Source organism: Melanerpes formicivorus, unplaced genomic scaffold (genome assembly GCF_026170545.1).
Source record: "Melanerpes formicivorus ecotype bairdi unplaced genomic scaffold, bMelFor1.0.p_v2 SCAF_13, whole genome shotgun sequence".
Lineage (NCBI taxonomy): Eukaryota > Metazoa > Chordata > Aves > Piciformes > Picidae > Melanerpes > Melanerpes formicivorus.
This window is the reverse complement of record NW_027142365.1, coordinates 11,841,054-11,854,530: the sequence shown is the minus strand read 5'-3', so window position 1 is coordinate 11,854,530 and position 13,477 is coordinate 11,841,054. Positions and strand designations below refer to the sequence as shown.

Genomic DNA, 13,477 nt, shown 5'->3' with positions numbered 1-13,477 from the left:
GTTGGAAGGGACCTCAAGAATCATCCAGTTCCAAACCCCTACCATGGGCAGGGACACCTCACACTAGATCAGATTGCCCAGAGCCACATCCAGCCTTGCCTTAAAAACCTCCAGGGATGAGGCTTCCACCACCTTCCTGGGCAGCCTGTTCCAGCGTCTCACCACCCTCATGGTGAAGACTTTCTTCCTAACATCCAAACTGAATCTACCCATTTCTATTTCCTTTCCTTTCCCCCTAGTCCTATCACTACCTGACACCCTAAAAAGTCCCTGAGGAAGGCCCTGCTTCCTAAAATGCAGGAAGGAATCAAACCGAGTTTGGAAGTGTGTTGGAGGAGTGTAAGAGGACAATCAAGGGACCGCCACCACTCCAGGTAAAGCTCTGCCTGCCCTCACTCAAAGATTCCTGCTCCTGCTACCTGGCCACCAAAGTGCTCCCACAGGGCTGCCAGATTCCTCCTGGCTCTTCCCAAGAGCTGAGCCTTTGGGTGGGCTGCAGACATGCGCACAGCAGTGAATGCATTTCACAACAGCTCTGCTGAGGGATCTCACCTACCTCTCCTCATCCACCTCCTCCCTCCTGGCCTGGGTGACTTTCCACATGCAGAAGACCTCTATGTAACCACCTCCTCAGCCCCACACTGTGATCCTCCTCCTGCTTCCCCACCTCCCTGGCTCTTCTCTCCTGCTCTCAGTGGATCCCTGTTGGCTCCTCATGTCTCTGCAGCTCACAAGTTCCCCATCCTGCACACCCCTGCAGGAGTCCTCTGCTCTGTCACATTGCTCCCCACCTGGAACCCCTGTTTTGGTCACCTCTGGAGATGCTCCTCTCCGACAGGAGTGAAGTGCTGTGCAATTCCTGTGCTAATTACAGATTCTATTAATACAGCTCTGGCTATGGGCTGCTCCAGAGCCACACAGTTAGAGGTTACATTTATGACAAGCTGGGCTTGTGCCACCCAATCACTGTGGTCAGAAGAGACCTTTAAGATCAAGCCCAACCATTAACCCAGCACTAGCAGGCCACCACTGAACCACATCCCTCAGACCTGCAGCTCCCCATCATCCTGCTCCGTGCATACAGAACCTTCTCTGGAGCTCGGCAGCTTGCAGCAGGCTCTGGGATTTGGCAGAGGAACATGTCTGGGATGAGGGAAGTGTTTTCCACTAGCCCCCTGAAAATCTGTCCAAATTTGGTGGTTAGAAACTACTGAAACCCCCAGGTCCTGCCTCTGATTCAGCTGAGGCTGGCAACTGCCCAAATCCACCACCATGCCCAGCCCTGTGTGCCCAGGAGCCTTCCCCTCCACCATGGCCACTCAACAGAGCTCCAGAGATATGAAGGAGATAAAAATGAAGCTGATTTCCCCTTTCCCCTGCAGTGACTCTGAACAGAATCTCCGTGCAGGGCTGGGAGCAGCCTCAGGCACCAGCCTCACATGGTTTTCACACCATCCCTGACTCCAGGGCTGAGGCCCCAGGGCTCCCCAGCACCCAATCCATCCCCTCCCCAGCGATGCCTCTGCAGCATGAGGCACAAACCACGAGGCTTCTGCAGAAGACACCTCCTGCTGATGTCTCCCCCTCCTGCCAACGCTGCTTGGGGGTGAAGAGCCCAGGGAAGCGATGGCCACCCCAGCTCTGCCTTGGGCACGTGGCTACTACTGCAGAGAGGAACTGGCCCCAGCTCTTTTCCCTGCTAAAAATGAATAGAACCCAGGAGGAGGACAGGAGCAGCCTCACAGTGCCCTGAACTCGCTGTGAGGAAGCGGGATTTGGAATCTCACTGGTAGCTTCCACAACGGATTTGAGGATCAGCAGCGGTCACTGGAGTCACAGAGTCTGAGCTTTAGAGCAAGAACATCAACAAATCCACCAGCAAAACCCCCTCCCAGCAATCTGCACCCAGCCCAAACCATGCAGTTCAGAAGGAACTTCACACCTCCAGCAAAGCTCTTCCAGCCACTAATTACCCCACTGCTAATCACCCCACCACTGCAGGAGCCTCTCAAATGCTTGGGATCTGCTGCAACAGCTGCACCATCAAAGCACAATGTTCACCAGGACCAGGATCCAACCTGGTGCCCAGCAGGGAATGCAGCCAAGGAAAGGGAATCTGTGGGATTCCCACTCCACAGCTGGGAAACACAGAGGGAGGAGGAGGGCAGGACTGCGCTCCTGTGCTAGTTCCTCCTCAGACCCCTGCCACAGGATTACAGGAGAAGCTCCAGTCCAGCTCTGGGGAGCTCCAGCAGCTCCCAGCCATGCTGAAGGAACGCTGCTTTCACACCTTCCTCTGAGCAACAGCAGAAAAAGCACCACCAGAGGAGTTGCTAAGAGACGCACCTCAACGCCAACGTGCCCACCACCAGCCCAAGCCATCCACATGGTGCAGGGCAGGGTGCAGGTGAAGACAGAAGGACCCAGGGGACACACACACACACCTGGTACCCCACAAGCCCATGGGCAGGGGGCAAGAAGCAGGAAGCATGGGGGTCGTTGGCAACCCACTCTCTGTGGAGATGGCCCCTGAGCACCTCAAGAGCAGCAGACCAGCCTCATACAGTTTCAGTGGTGTCCCACAGAGTATCACAGGCAGGATCAGATCACATCAGCACAGCTCTTTGGCCCTCAGGTCTTCGCTGCAATCGGCGCCAGAGACACAAACAAGGGAAAGCTGAGGACCCCCCTGAGAACAGACAAGAGGTGGTCTTCCTCCACCAGGACAACCCTGACCTCCACAGCTGGAGCATCACTAGAGTTCCAGTGACAGGGCCACAGTAGTGCCACATCCCATGCCAGCCCTCTGCCCTCCCACCATCTCCAGGACAAATCCCTGCCTTCTCCACCTCATTCAGCTCTGTTAATCAAGGGCTTTCTGTGGCAAGGGACCTTGTGGAACACTCAGTGGCAGAGAGGAACCCCCTCCTTGTGCTGGTTTTACGTTTGCCCCACTCTGATCCCAGCATGTCCTTTGTCCCTGCACAGTGAGACAGATGAACCAAATCCCTGGATCGACATCCCCTCAGCCATAAAATCCATCAGGTCTGTGTCAGACCTTCCTGCCTCTCTGCTTCCCAAAGGAACCATCCCAAGGACTGACGTGGGATGCGGGCATCTCCAGAAGAGCTCAGGGAAGAAGTGTGGCCCAGGCTGCCACCCCCGCGCAGCGTCACCAGCCTGTGTCTGCTGCCTGCCTCTGCTGCCTGCACCCACCCACTGCCTGCCTGCACCCACCAGGCTGCTCCCTGCCCGCACCCACCCCAGCGGGACCCCCACGCTGCTCCCTGCCTGCCCCCGCTGCATCGCTGCCTGCGCCCCCCTCCCCCATGCCCGCAGCGCTGCTCCCGCCGCCCCCCCAGAGCCGCAGCGCCGGCACCGGGCTAGTACCGGGACCAGAACCGCGCACGCCGCCAGGACCGAGCCCACAGAACCGTCGGGGCGGGAGCGGCCGTTCTGGGAGCCCCGAACCGAGACGCAATTCCCGGCACGGCCCCGGCCGCGGCCCCGCGCTGAAGGGCAGCCCCGGCTGCAAGGGCCGAAGGTTTAGGGTCACCCGGAGCCAGCGGGTCCGTCCGGTGCCGAGCCGCCTCCCGGCCCCGCACCAACCCCGGCACGGAGCCGCTGCCGCTCGCTGCCCAGGCCCCGGCTCGTCGCCCCCTGGTTCCGCTGCCCGGCCGCTCCCAGCCCGATCCCCGTTCCCAGGGCTCGCAGCCCCTCGCCGCGGCTCCGCGCCGCGGAGGGAAGGACGGACGGACGGACGGACGGACGGGGCTGCCGGGCCGCGACCACCGGCGCTGCAGGCCTCGGGGCGGGGGCGGCTGCGGAGAGACACCCCCCCCCCCCCGCTCCCTCCCGCACAGCGCTGCGGTCCCCGGGCCCCGCCGCCCCCCGGCACTGCTCCCACAGGCCTCGGCCCTCCGCTCGCTTCCCGCTGCGGCGGCGGGGCCCCACGGGCAGGGCTCCAGCCGGGCCCCGCGGGCAGGCAGCGGGCGCGGCCGCCGCCCCGGCAAGCACCGGGTGCAGGTGCAGAATGCCCGGCGAGGACAATGGGCAGCGGCGGCGGCCCGGTTCGGTTCGGGGCGGGTGGGGGAGGCGAGGACCCGCTTTGCCCAGCGCAGTCCAGCGCGGCTGGGCTTGATGGACCCCGGCCCGGTTCGGCGCGGGAGAGCCCGGCTGACCCCGGCTCGGGTGGGCCCGGTTCGGCTCCGCTCACCCTCGATGGAGATGACATGCTCGCGGATCTGGCTCTGCAGCGCCAGGTCCTCCACGCGTTCGATGAGGTCGTAGATGGCGTAGATGTTGGGGTGCACCGACTCGAAGCGGCCGATCTCCGCCCGGATCGCCGCCGAGTTGGACAGCCCGAACTGCGGCGGCGGCGGCCCGCCGGGCTGCGGGCCCGAGGGGCCGGGCACCGGTACCGGTACCGGCCCGCCCGGCGCCGCCAGGCTCTGCTGCTGCGGGCTCTGGCCGGGCCCGCCCTGGAAGTTCATGGCGGTGGGGCCGGCGGTCAGCGGCGCGGGGCCGGCAGCTGCCGCTGCATGGCCGCGCTCCGGGGCTCCGCCGCTCTGCGGGCTCTGCCGCCCCCGCCCCGCCGAACGCCCGCCCCGCGCCGCCGGCAGCGCCGCCCGCCCCGGGACCGCCCCTCCCTGCGTCACAGCGGCGGGAGCGGGACCGGCCCTGGGGCAGAACGGCTCGGGTCAGCGCGGGGGGGATGCTGGGGTCGCTCCCCGCCATTCCGCCGCTCGCCGAGGAGCCCCGGCTGTCCACCTTCGCTGGGGTGCCTGAGTGGCCTGAAGGCACCCCAACGGTCCCCACTCACGGGGAGCCCCAAGGGCAGTGCCAGCCCCGTGTCCCACACACAGACCCCCCGCAGGACCCCCGGCATACCCCCTAGCCTGGCCTGGGGACCCCCCTGTGCGCAGCCCCAGCCCTCCTTGCTCCGGCGCTGCCACTCGGCTGCACCTCGAGGGCGACTCCGTTGTAAGCACCTCGGGCTATGGCCGTTAATGGAACCAGGAGGGGAGGAGGAGATTTGTTATGCTGAGGGTGGTGAGAGCCTAGCCCGGGTCACCCACAGAGGTGGGAGATGCCCCACCCCCGGAACCATCCCAGGTCAGATTGTTCGCGGCTCTGAGCAACCTGCTGTAGATGTCCCTGCTGATCGCAGGGGTTGGACTGGAGGATCTCAGGTCCCTTCTCACCTAAACCAGTCTGGGATTCCATGATTAATGAAGCTGTGGAACATGGCTGATCCCAAGAGGTTTCTGGATGGTCATCAGCCACTGCCCCACCATGATGGTGTCACTTATCTGGTCACTACAAATGCTGGCATCTGCTCAGATGCCCTGGGGCAAGACACAAGAGCCATTGATGGGTCCATCTAATGAAGCCACAGGCAGCTGTGGTGATCAGGTTCTCCACACTGACAGCCCTGTCGCTCTTGTTGGGCAGAGTGAAGCCCACCTTGACTGCCCATCCCTGAAACCAGCCTGGGAGGGGTGGCGACAAGAATGGAGAGGCTCCAAGCAGGCACCATGCTAGCAGCATCATGAGCAGCAGCATCCTGGTGGGCACCTCCTGGCCTGCCACAGCTGAACTGGCTGCCCAGCCAGGACATTCCCTGGCAGGCATTCAGGGAGCATCTTCCAAAGAGCTGAGAGATGGAGGAATGGGGATGGGGAGCACTGGCAGCTGAAATGAGATAGGGAGATGAGAGGAGCATCAGCTGAGAGAACAAGGTCCTAATAACCTCCTCCCTCAGTCCTGCTGGGACCAAAGCCTTGTGGGGTGGCAATGGCCTAGTGGCCAACAGGACTGGGGGACTGGCTGGGGACTGGCTTCAGCCTGCTGTCTTTCTCAGAGATGATGGTAGGTAAGGTTGGAGGAGGAGGAGCTGAGGCAGTGGGCACACAACTCTCACATCATGAGCTGCAGCACCCAGACCATGCCCAGAGCCTTTCTCCATGGAATCACAGGATTGGATGGGCTGGAAGGGACCTTAAAGATAATCCCACTGCTACCCATGGGCAGGGACACCTTCCACTAGACCAGGTTGCTCAAGGCCCCATCCAAGCTGTCCTTGAACACCTACAGGGATGGGGGCACCCAAAATCTCTCTGGACAACTTGTTCCTGTGTCTCACCACCCTCATGGTGAAGAGCTTCTTCTTCACATCTGATCTGAGTCTTACCCTGATCAGTCTAAAGCCATCGTACCTCATCCTGTCCCCACCCACCCTGGTTCTACAGGCTCCTCTCCATTTTTGTGCCTCTGTTCCTGAAACCTCTGGCTGTATTTGACACCAAGAAGTGTGAGGGGGCCTGCTCCAAATCCCTCTGGAGGTGCTGGTCCCTCTGCCCCACAAGCTTGTCCCAGAGTAGAGGGTCTCTATGTCCCCTTCCACCACACTTCAGCCTGAGGTGTCTTCTCAGGCATGTTGGCCACAGCAAGCATCCCCATGCCCAGTGCCACCAAAGTGGTTTGGTTCACTTCCTTTGGTGACATCTGCAGAGGGTTTTCCAGTCGCACCTCCATGAGAAGAGACAGAGCAATGTGCCAAGAGTGCCCTGGGGGCATCTCCCAGTGTTAGAACATTGATTTCATCATCTCCCAGTGAGGAAACAGCTTTGATGGTTTATCTGCCCAAAACAGCTGTCTTGGGGCTTCCTTCTCACTCTGCTGTCTCCTGGGAGGGCAGAGACACTAAGGGGCTGCAGGTCTGGCACATCTCTGGAACCCAGCTGTCATTCTGCACCACCATCCATGTGGGTTCCCAGGAAAAGGGCTGCACTTTCACTGCATCAGCAGAGGACCTGTGGCTCCTGGGGAGCTGCCAGAGCTCCACGGGGAGATCCCTGAAATCGTGCAAGGTCTGGGCATGTCTTCCTGCCAGGGTGGCCCCTTTCTGTGGGCACACACAGACAGACAAACATGAGGAAGAAACCAGCCCCTTGCTGTCTTTTCTCCTTGTCCTCATGCTGCAGCAGAGCACTGCCTAAACCTGGGTGAGAAATGGAACCTGGAAAGCCCCCCCTGAGCAACCACATCCATCCTGTGGACCCTAGTGGGGCTGTGGAAGCCCACAGGAGCTGCTCGGCTGATTCTGGCAGAGCTGGGTCAGATCCACTATGGCTGAAGATCTCAGCCTGTGCTGGGCTCCTGAGGTCAGGACCCTGCGTGAGCCCTGCAATAGATACTGTGGGTGGGACAGGAGCTGGAAGGAGCTGTGAGTGGCTGGCCCCCAGGCAGTGATCACAGCCCACAAACAGAGGTGGCACTGCCAGCCCCTGGCATGGTTCTGCAGCACTTCAGGAAGCTTCACAGAACAAAGTCCAGTAAAATCACCAAAAGGGGAAGATTAGGAAGAAAAATCAGGAGCTGAAATGCACCCCCAGCAGAATTGCCTGGATGACCAAGAGAATCCCCCTTGAAGGCACCAGAAGCCTGATCCCAGGCTGCATTCCCTCTGCTCCTGCAGTGCCAACAGGGCTGCTCAGTGGTGGCCAGGAGCTCAGCAGAACATCCGTTGCCCAGTTACAGGATCCCCCAATCCCAGCATGGTGCAGTTGGAAAGGACCTCTGGAGATCACCCAGTCCAACACCCCTGCCAGAGCAGGGGTGCCCACAGCAGCTTGCCCATGGTCACAATGTCCATGTGGCTTTGGAATCTCTCCAGACAAAGAGACTCCACAACCTCTCTGGGCAGCCTCACACCAAAGCAGTTTCTCCTTCTGTTCAGATGGAACCTCTTGGGTTCCAGTTTGTGCCCATTGCCCCTTGCCCTGCCACTGGGCACCACTGACAAGAGTCTGGCCCCATCCTCTTGCTGTCCTACCACCACCACCTTTAACTCTTGATGAGAACTCCTCTCAGGCTTCTCTTCTCCAGGCTCAACAGCCCCAGGGCTCTCTCATTTGCATCTAAGTCTCTCCAAGACTCACATCTTCTGTGCCCTTTGAGTCGTCAATCCCCTGCTATTCATCCCAGATCCCAGGGATGTGCAGTGCCAGGACCATGAGCCATGCCCAGACTAGCACAGCCAGGGTGGCACAAAGAATGCATGGGAACAGCTCCTGTGCAGGCAGCAACATGGCTCCAGGATGTCCATTCACATCCATACTCAAGCTCTGCTTCCCATGGCTGCTGGTCAGAGCAGACCCATGTCAGGGAGCAACTTTTGGTATCACAGAATCAGCACCCTCCCCCCCAGTTTCCACTTCTTCTCAGGGGTTGCAGAGCCAGATGGTCTCCCCTCACCCTCTTTCTCCAGGCTGGGCATCCCCAGCACCACTGCCATTTCAACTCTTCTGTCTGTTCCACCCTACAAAGCCCCTGATGTGGTGGCACCAGCATGGAGCATCCACAGCCCAGGCTGGGCAGTGGCAGTGAAATGCAGCTGAGCCTAGGGCAAGTGAGAGTTCCATCAGAGACCAGGTTCTCTCCACACGTTGATTTGTAACCCCTCCTGGGGTGTAAAGACACAGCCAGCAGGGATGTGCCACCCACTGGTGACACAGGGCCTTTGCTCTGGGCAGAAACCACCCAGGAAGGACCGCCAATGGGGCAAATCTGCCTTGAGTGGGGCTGGGGCACTGCTGAAGACTCAAAGCAGGGCTTTATGAGGAGGTCTGGGTGCAGATGATGGATCCTTCCTTCAGCCGTGGCACCCCAGACACGTGCACTGACCCAGCACCTCTGGCTCTGATGTAGACACTGAGGGAGGGAGAAGCTGCACCCAGGCATTGTCAGCTTTTGACGGAAGCAATCGGAGCCTGCGCAGCACCTCGGAAAGGCTCCAGAGGTGGCAGCTACAGCAGCCAGCCGTGTTCAGGGGGAATTACTGCGATGCGAGGGCTCCTCCTGCCAGCAGGAAAAGCAGAGCTGCTGGCTGCTGCACAAACCCAGCAGCCAGGCGTGTTTCCAGAGGAGGTTTGGGCAGGTTTGCTGAGAGAACATCCTCAGCACGCACAAACCCAAGCTTAGCACTGCTGTGGTGGCCAAATCACAACCAGAAACTTCACTTCAGTGCCAGGATGGACCTGGCTGTGCTCTCCTGGCCTTGATGCCCCCTTAGCCTTCACCACCTCCCTGTGGCCAACATGCTCTGCCCAGGGCTCTACCTGCCTCCCCTCACCACATCCTTCCTTTTCTTCCTGCCTTGCTGCACTGAGGCATCCCAGGACAAAGTCAAGGGCATGGCCTCCATCACCTACGAGAGGTGGCCTCATCCAGTACCTCTAAGAAAATAAAAGCCTCAGGAGGAGTGCTGCACAGTCGGAGCTGGTGGTCTCCTGTTCCCTCCTCATGGCCACAGCCCTGGGTGGCTCCAAGTTGCTCTTCCCTCATGGCCCACCCAGTGGGGTCAGCAGCTCCTCCCCCCAACCCCCAAGACTCTCCCTTGCTGTAGCTTCTGCTGCCAAGCTGCAGCTCCTGGCAGTAGCTTGCTGAGGAGGAAGATGTTTAGGAAAGAGCTGTCAGCTCCCAGTCACAGCCACCATGCTCCTCAAGCTGTGGATCAGGCCTGCAGCTTCTCAGCAGCTCTTTAAGCCTGCTCTGGAGCTGGGAGGTGGCAGTGCGTTAATCCTATCCCTGTCAGGACGGCTGTCAGGGATCCAGGATCCCCTCGGGCTGCTTTGCTTTCCCTCTGCTGCCTGCAGCTCATGCTTTGGGTGGAGGACGTCTGTAAGCTCATGGATTCTGACTGTTACCCCAGCACTGCCAGGTCAACATCAAACCATGGCCCTCAGCACCACATCTCCACTGCTTTGAAACCCCTCCAAGGATAGGGACTCCATCACTGCCCTCAGTCTCCTTTGCTCCAGGCTCAACAATCCCAGGTCTCTCAGCTGCTCCTCACCAGTCCTGTTTTCCAGACCCTTCACCAGCTTCCTTGCCCTTCTCTGAACCTGCTCTGGCCTCACAATGACCTTGGAGTAAGTGACCCAAAACTAACCCCATGATTCAAGGTGTGGCCTCACCAGCACCCAGTCTTGGGGGGGGGACAATCCCTGCTCTGTTCCTGCTGGCCTCACCACTGTTGATCCAAGCCAGGATGTGGATGGTCTCCTTGGCCACCTGGTCACACACTGGCTCATCCAGCCAGCCTCTGTTCACCAACACCTCCAGTGCATTGTCCTCTGGGCAATTTCCTGCCACTCTGCCTCCAACCTGTAGCCTTCATGGGGTTGTTGGGACCCAAGGGGAGGAACTGCACTTGGCCTTTCTGAACATCATCCAGCCTGATCTGGCTGGAGCAGCAGCACCCCAGAGTTGGCCATGGTTGTGCTGTTCCAGGAGAACACTGCAGACCCAGAGGCTCTGCAGCCCCATGCAGCAACAGACATACAGAACACAATCTGCTCAGCTTACCCCAGGTTGAGGGGTGAGGATCATACTGTGCAAGGACACGGAGGGAAATATTCAACAGCTCTTGAATCGAGCTGAGAGAGATAAAAAAAGCCTCAGTCTCTGGCAGCTGACACCAGGCACATACAGGCTGAACTGAGGCACAGGATTTGGTGGCTGGGGGTGATTAACCACTGGGTAAAACACAGCAAAGCTGCACAGCTGCAGCTGCCCCCAGACCAGGCTGATTGCCCATGGCCTGAAGTCACAAATCCTGATCCTGCTTCCCACACAGCTGAGGGATTTAAATCTGCTGCATCTTTGGCATCCCTGACCCAGCACTCTGACATTCTGGGCTGTTGTCATTCTTTCTTTGCCCATTGCTGCAGAAGCCTCTTCTCCAGATTCAGGAATGTGCTGCACCTTTGCTTCCCCTCAGTGGGTCTCCAAAGCTGCCTCCTTTACCTGGGCTTTCAGCTGAATCGCCACTGATAAAATCCTTCCCTGACATGTCTACCAAGTGGGAACACTTACAGATCCCAGAAACTCTCCCAAACACCCCATGCCAGGGCTGGGCTCATCCCCCTGTTGCTTCCCTCTCCCCAGATGTCACCCCACTCTGGAATCTAACCTCTTCCCACTGGGTTTGGCATTAATGAACAGGCTTTTCTTTGTCACAGAGCTGCACAAGCCTGGGTGCTGGGGGCAACACCAGGTCTATCAGGTCCTGGACCATATGAATTGTTTTTTTGCTGGTTTTGAAGGCTACTTTATTAGTTAAGGAAAGATACATGTGGAGGCTCCAGTGCTAAGGATGCAAAGACTCTTTGTTAGTTACAGATAACAAGGTTGTGCTTAAGTTGCTGAGGTGGCACAAGCTGCCCAAGCTAATCAACATTAGTAAACGTTTCTAACACAAAGGCTCCACTTGTTTTTCTGCTGCCGGTGTCTCACAGCCAAGGAGAGAGGGGAATCTTCATTCCTTGTCCTACAGCACCTATCATTGTGCCGGAACATTTGGCTGGGTTAGCAAAGCCCCAATAGCATCACCCACATGCCCATCACCCAGAACCTGGTCAGACAAATCAACCAAGAGGTGACAGCACCCAGAGCCAGCCGTGCCCTGAGCTGATCCCCAGCAGTGTGGGCAGCAGGTGGAGGGAGGGGATTCTGCCCCTCTGCTCTGCTCTGCTGAGACCCCACCAGCAGTGCTGGGGCAGCTCTGGAGTCTTCAGCACAGCACAGACAGGGAGCTGTTGGAGCAGGGCCAGAGGAGGTCACAGCAGTGCTGGAAACCCTCTGCCGTGAGGCCAAGCTGAGAGAGCAGGGGTTGCTCAGCCTGGGGAGCAGCAAGCCCCAGGGCGGCCCCGCGCGGAGACGGAACTACAGCTCCCGGCGTGCCCCGCGCGGCACCGGCACCGCGCAAGGCGAGACCGGTAGTCCCGGCGCGCCCCGCGGCCAGAGCACGCAGGGCGGGACTACAGCTCCCGGCGTGCCCCGCGGCGAGGCGGAAGCGGCGCGATGGCGGCAGGTGAGGGGCCCGCACCGGCCGGCTCCGGCCCGGCGGGTTAGCGGGCTCCGCTCTACGCCCGCAGGTCGGCAGCGCCGCCGCCATGGCGCTGATCGAGGGCGTTGGCGATGAGGTGACCGTGCTCTTCGCTTTGCTGCTGGTCGCCCTGGTACTGGGGCTGGCCTGGGCCTCCACCCGCGCCCCCGAGCCCACCGCCACGCCCCGCGACGCCGCTGCGCTGCCCGAGGAGGGACCGAGCACTGCACCGGCACCCGCAGAACATAAGGCCTCGCCGGCGCCGGCGGCCGCCTCTGCAGCCGGAGCGGCTCCAGATGAGGCGAGCGGGCTGGCAGCGGGGCTGCGGTCCCGGGATGGACACGCACCGGTGCAGGGCCCCCTCGGGGAGGGGGACAGTGACCCCGCCGAGCCCACCATGGTGCTGCGGCTGAAGTTCCTCAACGACACGGAGCGGCTGGCCCGTGTGCGCCCCAGTGACACCGTCGGGGCCCTGAAGAGGTGAGGGGCAGGGCAAGCCGGTTCTCCCGTGGCACCGGGCGGGGCTCTCCCGGCTGGGGGCGGGGCTGGGGGCCGCCCCGAGCCCCGATGGTAGCTCCTTCTCCATGTAGCGGCTCGGAGCTGCCGCTTCTGCCGTGGTGCGAGTGCTTGTGCCCGTCGCCGGTGGGGCCACTGCACAGCCCGTCCTGGCAGGCACCTTCGCTTCTGGTAGCGCCCGCAGCAACTGGTGGCGAGGCGCGCGTGGGTGGTCAGAGTGGGCACATTAGCAGCTCCTGGGGTGGGGGAATCGTGGCCGGAGCAGTTGCTGTCCCGGTGACGTCTCCCACCCCGTTCCGCGCCGCAGGGCCCATTTCCCCGGGCAGGAGCAGCAGGTGCGACTTATCTACCAGGGCCAACTGCTGCGCGACGACAGCCAGAGCCTGGCCGCACTTCACCTCGCCCCCAACAGCGTCCTGCACTGCCACATCTCCCCGCACAGCCCGGGCCCCGCGCCCGCCGGCCCCGGCGCCTCCGCCGACCCCGTGCACGCCGCCCTCAACGTGGGCAGCCTGATGCTGACGCTCTTCGTGCTGCTGCTGGCTGTGCTCTGGTACTTCCAGCTCCAATACCGCCACGTCTTCACCGCAACTGCTACCACCTTCCTGGCCGGCCTCACCCTCCTCTTCAGCTTCATGGCCTTCACCATGTACCGCAGATAGCACGGCCCCGCTCCCGACGGGACCTGCCCGCCGTACTTGAACCTGGGGGGTGGGGAGGGAGGGAGGGCTGAGGCAGTCAGTGCCCGGGCAGGGAACTGGCAGCCTGCCCGCAGACCATGTGCTATGCTTCGGGACCGGCCAGCGCTGCCACCGGAGCCGCTGCGGGAGCCGGCGCTGTGCTACCTCGGGGGGGGGGGGGGGGGGGGGGGAAGTTCCGGTGCCCTCCCAGCCCTGCACGGAGCCTCTGTCCAGTCCCCGCTCTCCTGCGGCCGAGGACGTGAGGCAGGCGGGAACGCGCTCCCTACCCTCTGTTCTGATTAAAGACTGTGAACGGTACCCATGCGTCACGGCTCCGCTGCGCCGCGGGGCGCGGACAGGGGACAGGGCCTCGTGCCACGCATGGCCC

At 60.9% G+C, this 13,477-nt stretch overlaps 2 protein-coding genes across 4 annotated transcripts in view; one reads left to right on the top strand and one right to left on the bottom strand.

Annotated features, from left to right (window-relative positions):
* AGAP3 (ArfGAP with GTPase domain, ankyrin repeat and PH domain 3) overlaps window positions 1–4,585 on the bottom strand; it is a 99,623-nt gene extending 95,038 nt beyond the window's left edge. For 2 of the 3 annotated variants that reach the window (XM_068146155.1, XM_068146157.1), the window contains exon 1: window positions 4,217–4,585. In XM_068146155.1, coding sequence (XP_068002256.1) covers window positions 4,217–4,493 — 277 coding nt within the window. In that variant the 5' untranslated portion in view covers window positions 4,494–4,585. The remainder of the gene's footprint in view (window positions 1–4,216) is intronic. The other variant, XM_068146156.1, reaches the window with a different exon arrangement.
* Window positions 4,586–11,839: 7,254 nt separating this feature from the next.
* TMUB1 (transmembrane and ubiquitin like domain containing 1) lies at window positions 11,840–13,267 on the top strand. The gene is made up of 2 exons (XM_068146151.1): window positions 11,840–12,373; window positions 12,717–13,267. Exons 1-2 carry the CDS (start codon window positions 11,961–11,963, stop codon window positions 13,069–13,071), a joined length of 768 nt encoding a protein of 255 aa, XP_068002252.1. The 5' UTR covers window positions 11,840–11,960; the 3' UTR covers window positions 13,072–13,267.
* The last annotated feature ends 210 nt before the right edge of the window (window positions 13,268–13,477 follow it).